The sequence below is a fragment of the Podarcis filfolensis genome (assembly GCF_964270895.1).
Source record: "Podarcis filfolensis genome assembly, chromosome: 7".
NCBI classification, from domain to species: Eukaryota; Metazoa; Chordata; class Lepidosauria; order Squamata; family Lacertidae; genus Podarcis; species Podarcis filfolensis.
The window spans coordinates 88706007-88719931 of record NC_139603.1 but is presented as its reverse complement, the minus strand read 5'-3'; the positions used below and the strand labels follow the sequence as shown (position 1 = coordinate 88719931).

The following is a 13925-nucleotide window of genomic DNA, read 5'->3' as shown; positions in this document are numbered from 1 at the left end:
AGAAGATTCCACCTAAACATTAGGAAGAACTTCCTGACAGTAAGAGCTGTTCGACAGTGGAATTTGCTGCCAAGGAGTGTGGTGGAGTCTCCTTCTTTGGAGGTCTTTAAGCAGAGGCTTGACAACCATATGTCAGGAGTGCTCTGATGGTGTTTCCTGCTTGGCAGGGGGTTGGACTCGATGGCCCTTGTGGTCTCTTCCAACTCTATGATTCTATGATTCTATGGTGGCATGAAGCCACGGGCTCCATCCATCTCCTTGCCTTTTCATCATTACTCTGCCGGCGCTCCCCTTTCCTCGGGGCTACTAGGGATGGGGCACGACTGGGAGAAGCAAACGCATGACATGGTGCGTCCCAGGTCCACCAGGGTGCTACTCAATGCGCCCAGAGTCGGAGCCCCTGGGTCTGGGGCTTAAAAGCACATCAAAGCAGCCTGCCCACCTGAGAGGAGAGAGGAGCGCTTGAGCGTTTCACCCTGGCTCTAAATTGGAGCTGTGACAGAGGGAGACAAAATATTGACCCAATAAATCCAGAAGGAGAGCGCCATTGCCAGGCGGAATTATAACCAGCCCCAGTTAAATGCCAAGCAATTAAGCTGTCAAGTGTTTCTCCCATCTCTTTGCTAGTCCCAAACACTCAGGAGATAGAAAGCGCCATGACAAAAGGAGCTTCTAAAGGGAATGTGGTCCTGCAGATCAAGCAAGCATGTGGAGATGCGATGAACTAAGCACATAAATACTGCCGGGGCACTTGGCACCACAAATGTGCACACTCAAACACAAACACATGTGGTTCTACTTTGGAAGCCTTATAATTCCAGGCCATCAGACGCGGAAAGGCTCCAGAAAGCTAGCTGGAGCTCATCACTTAAGAACACTGTAGACATGTCCCAGGTTAGACCCCTAACACCTCCAGCTAAATTGATAGAATCATAGAGTTGGAAGGGACCCCGTGGGGCATCCAGTCCAACCCCAAGCAATGCAAGAAAATCAGCTAAAGCATCCATGATAGTTGGCCACTCTGCTGAAAAACCTCCAAAGAAGGAGAGTCCACAACCTCTCATGGGAGACAGCTCCACTGCCGAACAGCTCTTACTGCCAGAAAGTTTTTCCAAAAGTTTAGTTGGAATCTCCTTTAATGTAACTTGAAGTCACTGGTTCGAGTCCCACCCTCCAGAGCAGGAAAAAACAAGCATGCTTCCTCATCCATGTGACAGGCCTTGAGATATTTGAAGATGGCTGTCATATCTTAAAAAGCAGAGACATCACCTTGCCGACAAAGGTCTGTATAATTCAAGCTATGGTTTTCCCACTAGTGATGTATGGAAGTGAGAGCTGGACCATCAAGAAGGCTGATCGCCGAAGAATGGATGCTTTTGAATTCTGGTGCTGGAGGAGACTCTTGAGAGTCCCATGGACTGCAAGAAGATCCAACCTCTCCATTCTGAAGGAAATCAGCCCTGAGTGCTCACTGGAAGGACAGATCCTGAAGCTGAGGCTCCAAGACTTTGGCCACCTCATGAGAAGAGAAGACTCCCTGGAAAAGACCCTGATGTTGGGAAAGATGGAGGGCACAAGGAGAAGGGGACGACAGAGGACGAGATGGCTGGACGGTGTTCTCGAAGCTACCAGCATGAGTTTGACCAAACTGCGGGAGGCAGTGGAAGACAGGAGTGCCTGGTATGCTCTGGTCCAGGGGGTCACGAAGAGGCGGACACGACTAAATGACAACAACAACAAACAAATCATATCTCCTCCCAGTCTCCTTTTCCCCCAGGCTAAATATACCCAGCTCCTTCAACCAAGCACCTAGGAAAACAGAAAGCTGCCTTATACCAAATCAGATCATTGGTACATTTAGCCCATCTAGCCCAGTATTGCCTACACTGACTGGCAGCATCATGGCTCTCCAGGGTTTCGGACATGGAGGTCCCCCCCCCAGACCTACCTGGAGATGCTGGGAATTGAACTTGGAAACTGTTGCATGCAGAGCAAATACTCTACCACCAAGCTACGCCCTTTCCCCCAAAGCAACAGGGCTGGGAAATGTCCCATCCTGTCTGACAGCTGCTTCCACTCAGAGCAGGCAGCACTAGGCTAAATGGAGCCATGGGTTCGACTCAGCGTAAGGCCTCAGTTTCATGAGCAGAAGAACTTTCTGGCAGCAAGAGCTGTTTGACAGTGGGACAGACTCCTTCAGAGGGGAATGGACTCTCCTTCCTTGGAGGTTTCTAAGCAGAGGTTAAAGGTAAAGGGAGCACTGACCATTAGGTCCAGTCGTGACCAATTCTGGGGTTGCAGCGCTCATCTCACTTTACGGGCCGAGAGAGCTGGCGTACCGCTTCCGGGTCATGTGGCTAGCATGACTAAGCCGCTTCTGGCGAACCAGAGCAGCGCACGGAAACACCGTTTACTTTCCCGCCAGAGCGGTACCTATTTATCTACTTGCACTTTGACTTGCTTTCAAACTGCTAGGTTGGCAGGAGCAGGGATCAAGCAACAGGAGCTCACCCCTTCGCGGGGATTTGAACCGCCGACCTTCTGATTGGCAAGTCCTAGGCTCTGTGGTTTAACCCACAGCGCCAACCGCACCCCTCAAGCAGAGGGTTAGATGCCCATAAATCTGTCAGGGATGCTTCAGATGTGATTTCTGTATTGAAATGGGTTGGATCAAATGACCATTTGGGTCCTTTTCAACTCCATGATTCCATGGACGCCTCAGGTGTCAATGCCGGGCCTGGAAAAATTGCACAGATGTATGCTGAAAATAAGGGACGCAGGTGGCACTGTGGGTTAAAACACAGAGCCTAGGACCTGCTGATCAGAAGGTCGGCAGTTGGAATCCTCGCGACGGGGTGAGCTCCCATTTCTCGGTCCCTGCTCCTGCCAACCTAGCAGTTCAAAAGCACGTCAAAGTACAAGTAGATAAATAGGTACCACTCCGGCAGGAAGGTAAACGGCGTTTCCGTGCGCTGCTCTGGTTCGCCAGAAGCGGCTTAGTCCTGCTGGCCACATCACCTGGAAGCTGTACGCCAGCTCCCTCGGCCAGTAAAGCGAGATGAGCGCCGCAACCCCAGAGTCGGCCACAACTGGACCTAACGGTCAGGGGTCCCTTTACCTTTATGCTGAAAATAGGCAATACCTGTAAGATGGTGACAGGGGGTACTAGCAGACGAGGGAAATGGGCTCCTTAGAGATGCATTTTTTCCCAGGCTGCTGAGTCACCAGGCCGTAATTTGAGACGGTCCTCCCTTCCTCCCTCGAGCCCCCACCCGCCTGCTTGCTAAGAAGAAAGGAGCCAGGTACGATAAACAAGAGATGGAAGCTGGCGCACACCTGGGGCCTGCTGATTATGGTGTAATCAGATTTGCAATGCTTCTGCAGAGCTCCTGGAAAAGGCACCCCGATTTCACAGCCACGCAGGCCAAGGTGAAGGGAAATCTTTGGGATCGATTGGCGTCCAAATTAAGTATGGGGGGGGCGGAATCAATCTCCATCTAATTCCGCCACTGCCCCCCACCGCACCCTGAAAAGCAACCCGAGGAAGATAAACTTTTTTTATAAAAACATCACTGAAGCAAATGAGATGTTTAATAGGGACAGGAGTGGCCAAAGCGGAAGATGATCATAAAGAAGAGGATTAGCAAGGATGCAACAATCCAGTCTGCGGAAGGACTGGGCAGGGCAGGGAGAGGGGAGGCAGCAGGGGATGAGAAACCTCAGCCAGAAAGGGGGGGGAGGGAGAGAAAGCAGCCCCCTGACAAAGAGGGAGCTGTTCCCGAGCTCTTCTTCAGCTGCCCTGTGCTCCTCTCCACTGCTGCCCCCCCTCACTGCATCCCCCTACCACCACCTTGGCGGATAAAAAGCGTGAGAGAGGAAATTGAGAGTGGGAAATCAGGGCTGAGCTGGGGGGGGGGGAGCGGAGAGAACTGCTTAGGGCACCTCATCTCAGCAGGTGAGGGGGGTGGAGATTTAGCTTAAACCATGGATTAACTCACTGGGTGCTGCGGATGGGGGGGGGGACATTTTTAAAGTGTGCCGATAACAGCAGAGTGGGAGATTCAGGAGCTGCACGGGGGGGGGGGGGCGTGAGCAGGGAGAGAGTTTGCAGAGTTGATGAAACACACTTTCTGGGGAATCTCCCCGGAGCCTTAAGAAGAAAGCTGAAAGAGGAACCTTGAGTAGAGTATTTTTAACCTGTATTTTAAATTGTATTTCCCCCCCCCCATTATGTTTTTATTGTAATTTTACTGGTGTTAGCCACCCTGAGCCTGGCTCTGGCCGCGGAGGGCGGGGTATAAATAAAAAAATATTATTATTATCAATATAAGATAATCAGGAAATTCTAGGAAGTAATAAACTAGGCCTAGGGATAAAAAAAAAAAGATCTGTTATAGTGAACATTATGGATTGGAACATAAAGCAAAGATAAGAAGTTTGTAATTGAAAGAAGGTATTTGTGTTGGAAAGTTGGAAACTGTTAAATATTTGATACAATGAAATCAGATTGAGGGGTGTCGAGTCATTTAGCAATGTAATATAACCAGGATACAAGAAGAAACAATTCTTTTATTATTATTATTATTTGTTGTTATGTGGTTTTTTTTGTTGTGTTATGCGTAATGTTTTTCTTTTGTGTTAATGTCTATGTTCTATAAGAGAAAATTAATATTTTTTGGAATATTATTATTATTATTATTATTATTATTATTATTATTGACACAAACAACAAGACTCCTGTCCAGGTTGAGAAGAAAGCTGCACTTTCCATAATACTCAGTGGCCTCTTTCATGTTGCTACTTCTGTGCAGGAGTGTAGGACTGTTCTGAAGAAGCGTTTTCCATGAAAGAGACCCCCTTAAGTCTGCCAGCAGGACGCTGTAAGTTATTAACACGAAGCTCCAAACAGGCAGGCCCTGAGCAATGGACAGCAGTTCTTCTAACACAAGAAGAGCCTGGTGGATCAGGCCAAGGGCCCATCAAGCCCAACATCCTGTCCTCGCAGCAGCCAACCAGATGCCCCAGGGGGAAATCCGCAAATAGGGCCAGAGAGGGCTACCGAAGGAGCTTCCATCCGCTCGCCCTTTTGCCTGCCCCATCCCCATATAACGGGACCCGAAGGGGTGTGTTAGCTTGTAAGATCAACGCCTTCACTTGCTTAGCCATTAGAACCTGCTGTGCCTTCCAACCTTACTTTGCCTATGCATTGCACTGATCTGAACATTAAAGGTTTTGGAAGAAAATATACTCAGGTGTTTGTCCGGTAAGGGCCAGGACATGGATGGGCCTTCACAAAATAATGTTTGGGGTGGAGGGTTAAAACTGCATCCATTTTTTAAATATATCTTTGGTTCAATATATGGAGGAGTTAACGTTGTTCACACTTGACCTGAGCCATGGCCGACAAATTTCTGTCCAGATAAAAAAAAATCTAAATACTGCTTTTAAAACGTGAATAGACCAGAGCTCTGGAGAACTTCCAGGGGAAGAGGCAGCCATAAAGGAGAGGCTATTATCAAGGCCATCTCTCTGTGATGTCTGAACTTAGGAACTGGCAGCACAGTTTTAGACGTCTGGGAAATGCTAGAGAGGTATTAACAGATAACTACCAACCTGGTTACTGAACTGTATTTATAGCACTCCTCACTCCCGAGTACAATATACCTGGGTTTTTATGGATGGATTTTTAAGAGTGTGGTGCATTCCACACAGTGCTAGGAAAAGGATGGGACACCGACAGAGAAATGTTTGAATAAATGCTATGGTCCGTTTCCTTGTTCTTGAACTTAAAAGGGAATAGCTGAACTAGATCTCTGTTTTCCTGTTAGCTATTTTTCATGTCAGAAGTGAGAGCTGGACCATAAAGAAGGCTGATCACCGAAGAATTGACGCTTTTGAATTCTGATGCTGGAGGAGACTCTTGAGAGTCCCATGGACTGCAAGAAGATCAAACCTCTCCATTCTTAAGGAAATCAGCCCCGAGTGCTCACTGGAAGGACAGATCCTGAAGCTGAGACTCCAATACTTTGGCCACCTCATGAGTTGTTGGGAAAGATGGAGGGCACAAGGAGAAGGAGACACAGAGGACAAGATGGTTGGATAGTGTTCTCGAAGCTACCAGCATGAGTTTGACCAAACTGCGGGAGGCAGTGGAAGACAGGAGGGCCTGGCGTGCTCTGGTCCATGGGGTCACGAAGAGTCGGACACGACTAAACGACTAAACAACAACAAAAGCAAACCTCAGCTCTGAGATGGTTGAACTTGATAACAAAAAGGACCATTATGGAAACCCAAGCCACACTTAGCAGAACGAAGATAGTTGGGATCTGGGACGATGTTACAGTGTCAGCTGCCTCCCACTCCAACTGGGAGCAGCTCTGCACTCACATGTGCCAGTATCCAAGACCAGGAAGCTGTCGCATAGCCTACCTGCTCTGGCGTGACTCCTGCTAGCAACTTCACCGCTCCTGGCCGGAGAGCTGGAAGTTTTGGCAAGCTTGTTAGCGGACACCCTGTACATGACACCTCCGATGCAGCGCAGATCTTTGTTCCTCCAGTGGTGCTGCAAAGCCTGGAACTTGCTCCCTGTGGCAGAGTGGCGGGTGCTATTCAGTACCAGAGACCTGCAAAGACAAAATAATACATTCAAGGTAAGCAACTGGGACCTTTGCTCACCGCCTGCCATGTTCTTTTAGGACTATCCAACAGGGTTATCCAACAGAAACAAGAGTTTAAATGCTAGCAGGGTTGTTATTCCAATGTGCTGTTCTGAAAAGTGGTCTGCCTGACCTGTCCCTGGCATTTCCTTCCACTTGTCTCAAACAACTGAAGCAGGAAAATATCCAAGGTTTACTCCAGACTCACCCAAGCCTCTGCAATGAGCATGCATTCTGGGACAGAAGCAAATTCAACAGCGCTTTGCTTGCTCTGCTTGATTCGTTCTGCTTCCAGGAGCCAGGCTTCCAAGAGAGGTAGAACTTTTCTAGACCAGCAATGTCCACTTGGACCGGCAGCAGCCCCCAAAGGCCTCTGCAGCCCCCCCCACTGTGTGCCTAAGTTCCTTCAAAGCACTTCACACACACACTCTCTCTCTGCAAACATTGCAATGACTGCGCAAGTTAAGTCAGTATTGCCACCAGACTGCACGTAGGGGAAGGGGATGGGATGTGGAGAAGAGCATCTTTACTTATATTTTCCCACTGGAACTTTTGCATTACCTAAGTTGATTAGGAGCAAGGAATTGATGCTGACTGCAAATAAATATCTGGCAACCTTGGCAGTTTCCAAATTTTTGGGTTCACTCAATACAAGTAACATAAGCATGCTAAACTAGATCATTCTCTAGGACATTGGGAAATTCTCCAATGAAAACAATTTTCTGGCGCAAAATTACCCCAATTTGTATTGGGAAAACTCTTCAGAAATCTTCAATTCAACCTTTTCTGGAAAACCCACATCCCAGGGAAGGGAGCAGTTACAGATGAGAGACGAGGGCTTGTTAAAGTCCATGGCAGAAGCAAGAGGATTAGACAAATCATTGGATGATAAAACTATCAGTGGTTACAAGTCATGATGGCTATGTTCTCCATCCTATCAGAGGCAGAATCACAAGTGGAAAGAGCACTGTCGCACTCAGATCCTGCTTGCAAGCTTCCACTGTGGACTAGAAACTTGTTTTCTTCTTTTAACACGGAATTTCCTTGCCAAATTCTGGGTCCTCCGGGCAACTCTGCCAAAACGCAGCTTGCTGCATGGGCTGATTCTGCATCTGTAACTATTCCCACTCGCATTCGGAGTTCTGCATATCCACCATTAGGCCAGCAGCCATTCCAACCAAATCAAATCTGCTCCAGTATCAGCTGCCTTAACTATTTAGCGCTAATCCAAACAGTAATTTGTTTATGCAAATGAGAGATCTAATTTTGAATTAGCACAAAACTATGGCTCATAATGCTATTAGCGGAAACTATATAAACCGCGGCATTGACTGAAGAATGGGTGTAAATTAGGGAGCTGCTCTCCTATCAGCAGAAAGCAAAAGCCGGAGGAGCATTACCTTCAAATGAAGGCAAGCGCGGCACGCAAAAAGGGGGAATTGCAAAATGTAATCATTACATTTATTAGTGCTTAGCATGACAAGTTTATTCTAATATGGTTGTTGCCATTGGCTACCGGCCTTGATGTATTGTGCCTGAGAGTTCCCACAGATGGGGCAAGAAGAAAGTTGGTCCGTTAACCGGTTTGCGCAAAGCAATCAAGGAAGGAGGAGGAGGAAGACTTGGGTGCACAAATGCAGCTTTAAGCATCTCTGCTGTATAGCCTGATCAAAAGGCTATTCCATGAAACATCGCTGGGGGGGGGGGACACCATGTATTTATATCAAAGCGCTTATCTGACCTAGGAAAAAAGGACTCTGCGTGGATTCAGGTGTAGCAGACATTTGGAAATAGACACCAAAAATCTGATTGCAGGGACACAGTAAAATTATTCCTATTTCCTCCCGGTCATTTAAAATTGGGCTGTCGCAACGGACGCCACTGTTGCTCCTGCATGCTTCACTGTGAACTGAGGTCCTACACACCCTTGTGGTAGAAAAGAGATTGTAGCATGTATTAGTCCATAAAAAGCAAGCCACCAGCAAGGTCTCCCCCAACGTATTTCTAGGAGTCAATCTTTAGTGCATGGCTGAATGGCTCTGAGGTGTTTGGAACAAGGGTCTTCCTTTGGCATTTAAAGCCCTAAATGGCGTGATTGGCAGCCAGTGCAGTTGGGCCAGGATCGGTGTAATATGCTCAAACTGACTTGCCCAGGTGAGCAACCTGGCCACTGAGTTCTGCACCGGCTGAAGTTTCCGAACTGTCCTCAGAGACAGCCCCACATATAATGCATTGCAGTAATCTAACTTAGAGGTTACCAGAGCACAGGCGACAGAAGTTAGGCTTTCTCTGTCCAGATAGGGATGCAGCTGGGCCACCAGCAAAAGCTGATGGAAGGCACTCCGGGCCACTGAGGCCACCTGAGCCTCAAGAGACAGCAAAGGATCCAGGAGGACCACCAAGCGATGAACCTGCTCCTTCAGAGGAAGTGTAACCCCATCAAGAGCAGGCAACCTCCCCAACAAAAAAGGAATCGCAAGACAAACTGTTAGAGCGTATTGAACTGGCGAGATTAACAGAGGCAATTAGAGATCACACGACAAGAGTTTCAAAAAGCATGGGAAAATGCAGAGAATACGTCACAAAACAGTGCCCTAAAATACATAGCTGGACTTGTTTCGATTAATGTCTGCAGGAGACTTTGTAGATATTTAAGTTATAATTAGAAAAATCTTAATAATTATTCAGAAAGGAAACAGCTTATAAGAAGTAAATAAGGAGGCCAGATACAGTGGTACCTCGGGTTACAGACACTTCAGGTTACAGACTCCGCTAACCCAGAAATAGTACCTCGGGTTAAGAACCTTGCTTCAGGATGAGAACAGAAATCGCACGGCGGTAGCAGGCGGCCCCATTAGCTAAAGTGGTGCCTCAGGTTAAGAACAGTTTCAGGTTAAGAACGGACCTCCAGAATTAAGTTCTTAACCCAAGGTACCACTATACAGGATAAAGGAAGTCTTTTGTTTGGTTGTTTGTATTGTTGTATGTTATGCTCATTGTATGTTATGTTCACGTTTAATGAGGGTGGATTGGGGGGGTGGGGGGTTTATGTTATGTTGTAAATAAAATTTCCAATAAAAATTTATTAAAAACAGGAAGAGCAGGCAACCTCCCATCCACCTGGTCTAAGGAACTGCCCCCTAACAATGCCTCAGTGTTATCTGGACTGAGCTTCTCGTTCTGGTTCTCATCCAGTCCATTATCGGGGCAAGACGTCGGTCCAGCTCCTCCATGCCTCACCTGCAGATGTAAAGGACAAGCAGAGCTGTGTGTCATCAGCAATATTGCTGACAACGTACTCCAAAGCTCCGGATAACCCCACTCAGCGGTTTCATGTGGATGTTAAACAGCATGGGGGAGAAAACTGAACCCTGAGGAACCCCACACTGAAGGCTCCACGAGGTTGAAGAGCGTCACCCTCTGGAAATGAGCATCCGAGTAGGACCGGAAGCACCGCAAATATTTTATAAATTTATTAAATTCATTTATAAGTAAATAACTTTCTGGCATTCGTTTGGAGGAGGGAAAGCATGATTAGACAAAATGGATTGGCAGCTACAGTTGCAACTAGTAAATTGCTGTTCAGCAAACTGCTATGAGTTGTGTTGAGTGCCTTAAGACCTGTGCTATTTTTTTAACTCTATGCGTTATTTTAATCTTAAATGACTTTGTTGAAAACCATCCTTGTGGCTCCAGGAAAGGACAGTATATTTTCGAGTTTAGTCATTTAGTCGTATCCGAGGGGGAGGGGGCAGATGTTGCTGTTTAGTCGTTTAGTCATGTCCGCCTCTTCGTGACCCCCTGGACCAGAGCACGCCAGGCCCTCCTGTCTTCCACTGCCTCCCACAGTTTGGTCAAACTCATGCTGGTAGCTTCGAGAACACTGTCCAACCATCTCATCCTCTGTCGTCCCCTTCTCCTTGTGCCCTCCATCTTTCCCAACAACAGGGTCTTTTCCAGGGAGTCTTTTCTTCTCATGAGGTGGCCAAAGTCTTGGAGCCTCAGCTTCAGGATCTGTCCTTCCAGTGAGCACTCAGGGCTGATTTCCTTCAGAATGGAGAGGTTTGATCTTCTTGCAATCCATGGGACTCTCAAGAGTCTCCTCCAGCGCCAGAATTCAAAAGCACCAATTCTTCGGCGATCAGCCTTCTTTATGGTCCAGCTCTCACTTCCATACAGTATACAGGACAGTACAGTGGTACCTCAGGTTACATACGCTTCAGGTTACAGACGCTTCAGGTTCCGCTAACCTAGAAATAGTACCTCAGGGTAAGAACTTTGCTTCAGGATGAGAACAGAAATCGTGCTCCGGCGGCAGCGGGAGGCCCCATTAGCTAAAGTGGTGCTTCAGGTTAAGAACAGTTTCAGGTTAAGAATGGACCTCCAGAACGAATTAAGTTCTTAACCCGAGGTACCACTGTATATAGATCACCCAAATAAGCAAGGAACCCACCCTCTCCCGTCCAAGGCACATCCATCCCCTTTCTGCCTCTCGTGCCCCATTCCTTTGCAGATTAGATGTCTTGCGCTCCAATTGCACTCTGCTTCTGTTTGCGTTAGAGACTGCTGAGCTTTACTACTTCGGCCTCTAATCCAGACACCTGCGCTCAGCGGTTTTCCTAAACATTTCCGAATGAAGACTCATTAACGCCAGCCACCCCGAGGTGGTTGCTGCAATCGCTTCTCCTTGCTTCGCGCACGCTGAAAGGCAAAAAGGCTGCCTGTTCTGCTGAAAGCTCCATCTGGTAGGGCTCCAACACACCACAGCTGTGATTAAAACTGAACAAGGCAGGGAAGCCGCTCTTTTTTATATCGGGAGCTGCCGCTGCAGGCATGAAAACCAAACCACAGGTTAGAGAGAGATCAAACAGCAAGCGAGAAATGTCGAGGAAACAGATCGCATCCTGGCCAAAGAACAAAAGTGGCTATATTCCATTCTGACCACAGTTGCCATGGTCTAAATGGTGTGGAAATAAATGTGGTCACCTTCTTGTAGTGGTGCCCAAGCACTCTCAGTGATGACGGGGTTTTTCTGGGTCAGACAAAGGGTCCACTTAGCCCTGTTTTCCACTACAGCCAACCAGGTGCTGCCGAGACCACATAACACCGGCCCTGAAAAACCTACATTGGCTCCCAGTATGTTTCTGAGCACAATTCAAAGTGTTGGTGTTGACCTTTAAAGCCCTAAATGGCCTTGGCTCAGTATCCTTGAAGAAGCGTCTCCAGCCCCATCGTTCTGCCCAGACACTGAGGTCCAGCTCCGAAGGCCTTCTGGCAGATCCCTTACTGCGAGAAGAGAGGCTACAAGGAACCAGGCAGAGGGCCTTCTTGGTAGTGGCGCCTGCCCTGTGGAACGCCCTCCCATCAGATGTCAAAGAAATAAACAACTATCTGACATTTAGAAGACATCTGAAGGCAGCCCTGTTTAAGGAAGTTTTAAATGACTGATGTTTTAATGTATTTTTAATCTTTTGTTGGAAGCTGCCCAGAGCGGCTGGAGAAACCCAGCCAGATGGGTGGGGTATAAACAATAAACTATTATTATTATTAAAAGGTAAAGGTACCCCTGACCGTTAGGTCCAGTCGCAGACAACTCTGGGGTTGCGCGCTCATCTCGCTCTACAGGCCGAGGGAGCCAGCGTTTGTCCGCAGACAGTTTCTGGGTCATGTGGCCAATGCCGTTTACCTTCCTGCCGGAGTGGTACCTATTTATCTACTAGTTCTTGACGTGCTTTTGAACTGCTAGGTTGCCAGGAGCTGGGACTGAATAACGGGAGCTCACCCCGTCGCGGGGATTCAAACTGCTGACCTTCCGACTGGCAAGCCCTAGGCTCTATGGTTTAGACCACAGTGCCACCTGCGTCCCAATTATTATTATTATTGTTGTTGTTGTTGTTGTTGTTGTTGTTGTTGTTGTTGTTGTTGTCAGGGAATCAGGAGCAGGAGCAATGGGGAGAGAGGAATTGGAGAGCGAAGGGGAAGAATCCGAGGGCAGCGTAGGGGAGTATGACAGTGGCCCGAGAGATTCCATGAGCTTCTCCAGCGAATCAGAAGATTCCCAGAAGGGGGCGCCGATGGTCAGGGCAAGGGGGGTCCCAGGGGGGACGCACCAGAAACAAGGAGCCAGAGGGGAACCCCAAAGCAGCAGTGGAGGATCGGGACCAGTTTCCCCACCAGAGCGTAGTGGGGGGGAGGAGTCACATGTGTCAGGAGCAGTGTCTCCTCCAGAGAGGGAGTCAGGGCTGACCATGCCTCCAACGGATGGGAGGTCAGTTGCAGCTAGCCCCCCCGATGGGGGAAGCAGTGACAGCAGCAGTGGAACGGTCAGGAGGAAAGCTGCTGGCTGGGCGCCCGCGCCAAGTTCAGATGTGCAGGCGCGCGGAACAGCAGGAGACCCGGATGGGGAACCAGCTCCTAAAGCCCGCCGGAGGGAGGGAGACGGCTCAGGGGAATCAGCGTCAGAGGAGGCTAGAAAGGGCGAGACCCCGGCGGGCAGGCAGACCCAGAGGAGGAAAGAGCAGCGGAAAAGGTGGAGCAAGGCTAGAATCTTAAATTGGTGTCAAGGGGGAGGAGACTCAGACGGAGCATCAGCGGTCTGACACTTGAGACGTAGAGCTGCGCGCTGCGGCTTTGGGAAGTGAAACTGAACTTCAATAAAGACTTTTGTACTTAACAACGAAGCAGCGTTGGTCCTTTGTGAGCTGGGACCTAGGGTAGCTCTGACAATTATGCACCCAAGTACTGCATAAATGCAACAACCATTCCCTTTAGGATGGTTCCTGCTAAAGGGAGGAAATGCCTTAGCTCAATAGTAAATCATCTGCATTGCAAGCCAAAGGTCTCAGGTTCAATCCCTGATCTCCAGGTATGAATAGAATCATAGAATTTGTAGAGTTGGAAGTGACCTTGAGGGTCATCTAGTCCAACCCCCTGCAAGGCAGAAATCTTTTGCCCAATGTGGGGTTCAAACACATGACTCTGAGATTGAGAGTCTCATGCTCTACTGACTGAGCCACAGAGAGAGACGCCTTTCTGAAATCCTGGAGAGCAGCTCATATGTTTGCTCTCTGTCGTCCCCTGCCATTTGCCCCCATGGAGCCAGAATTCAGAGGCCATAGCAGCTGGCAGATACTGTTTTTCTCTCTCTAAATGCTGGACTATTATTAACTTGTCGGTCACTTTTTTGAAAAATGAATTATGCTAAGTGACAATCGAAAATCACAACAGACTCTTTGGGGCATTGAGACGAGTACTGTGACATTTAAAAGG

At 48.3% G+C, this 13925-nt stretch overlaps 1 protein-coding gene across 2 annotated transcripts in view; it reads right to left on the bottom strand.

Annotated features, from left to right (window-relative positions):
- ZC3H3 (zinc finger CCCH-type containing 3) overlaps positions 1-13925 on the bottom strand; it is a 276522-nt gene that overhangs the window by 98568 nt on the left and 164029 nt on the right. For both annotated transcript variants that reach the window (XM_083621938.1, XM_083621937.1), the window contains exon 5: positions 6430-6623. In XM_083621938.1, the coding sequence (XP_083478064.1) occupies positions 6430-6623 (194 nt within the window). The remainder of the gene's footprint in view (positions 1-6429; positions 6624-13925) is intronic.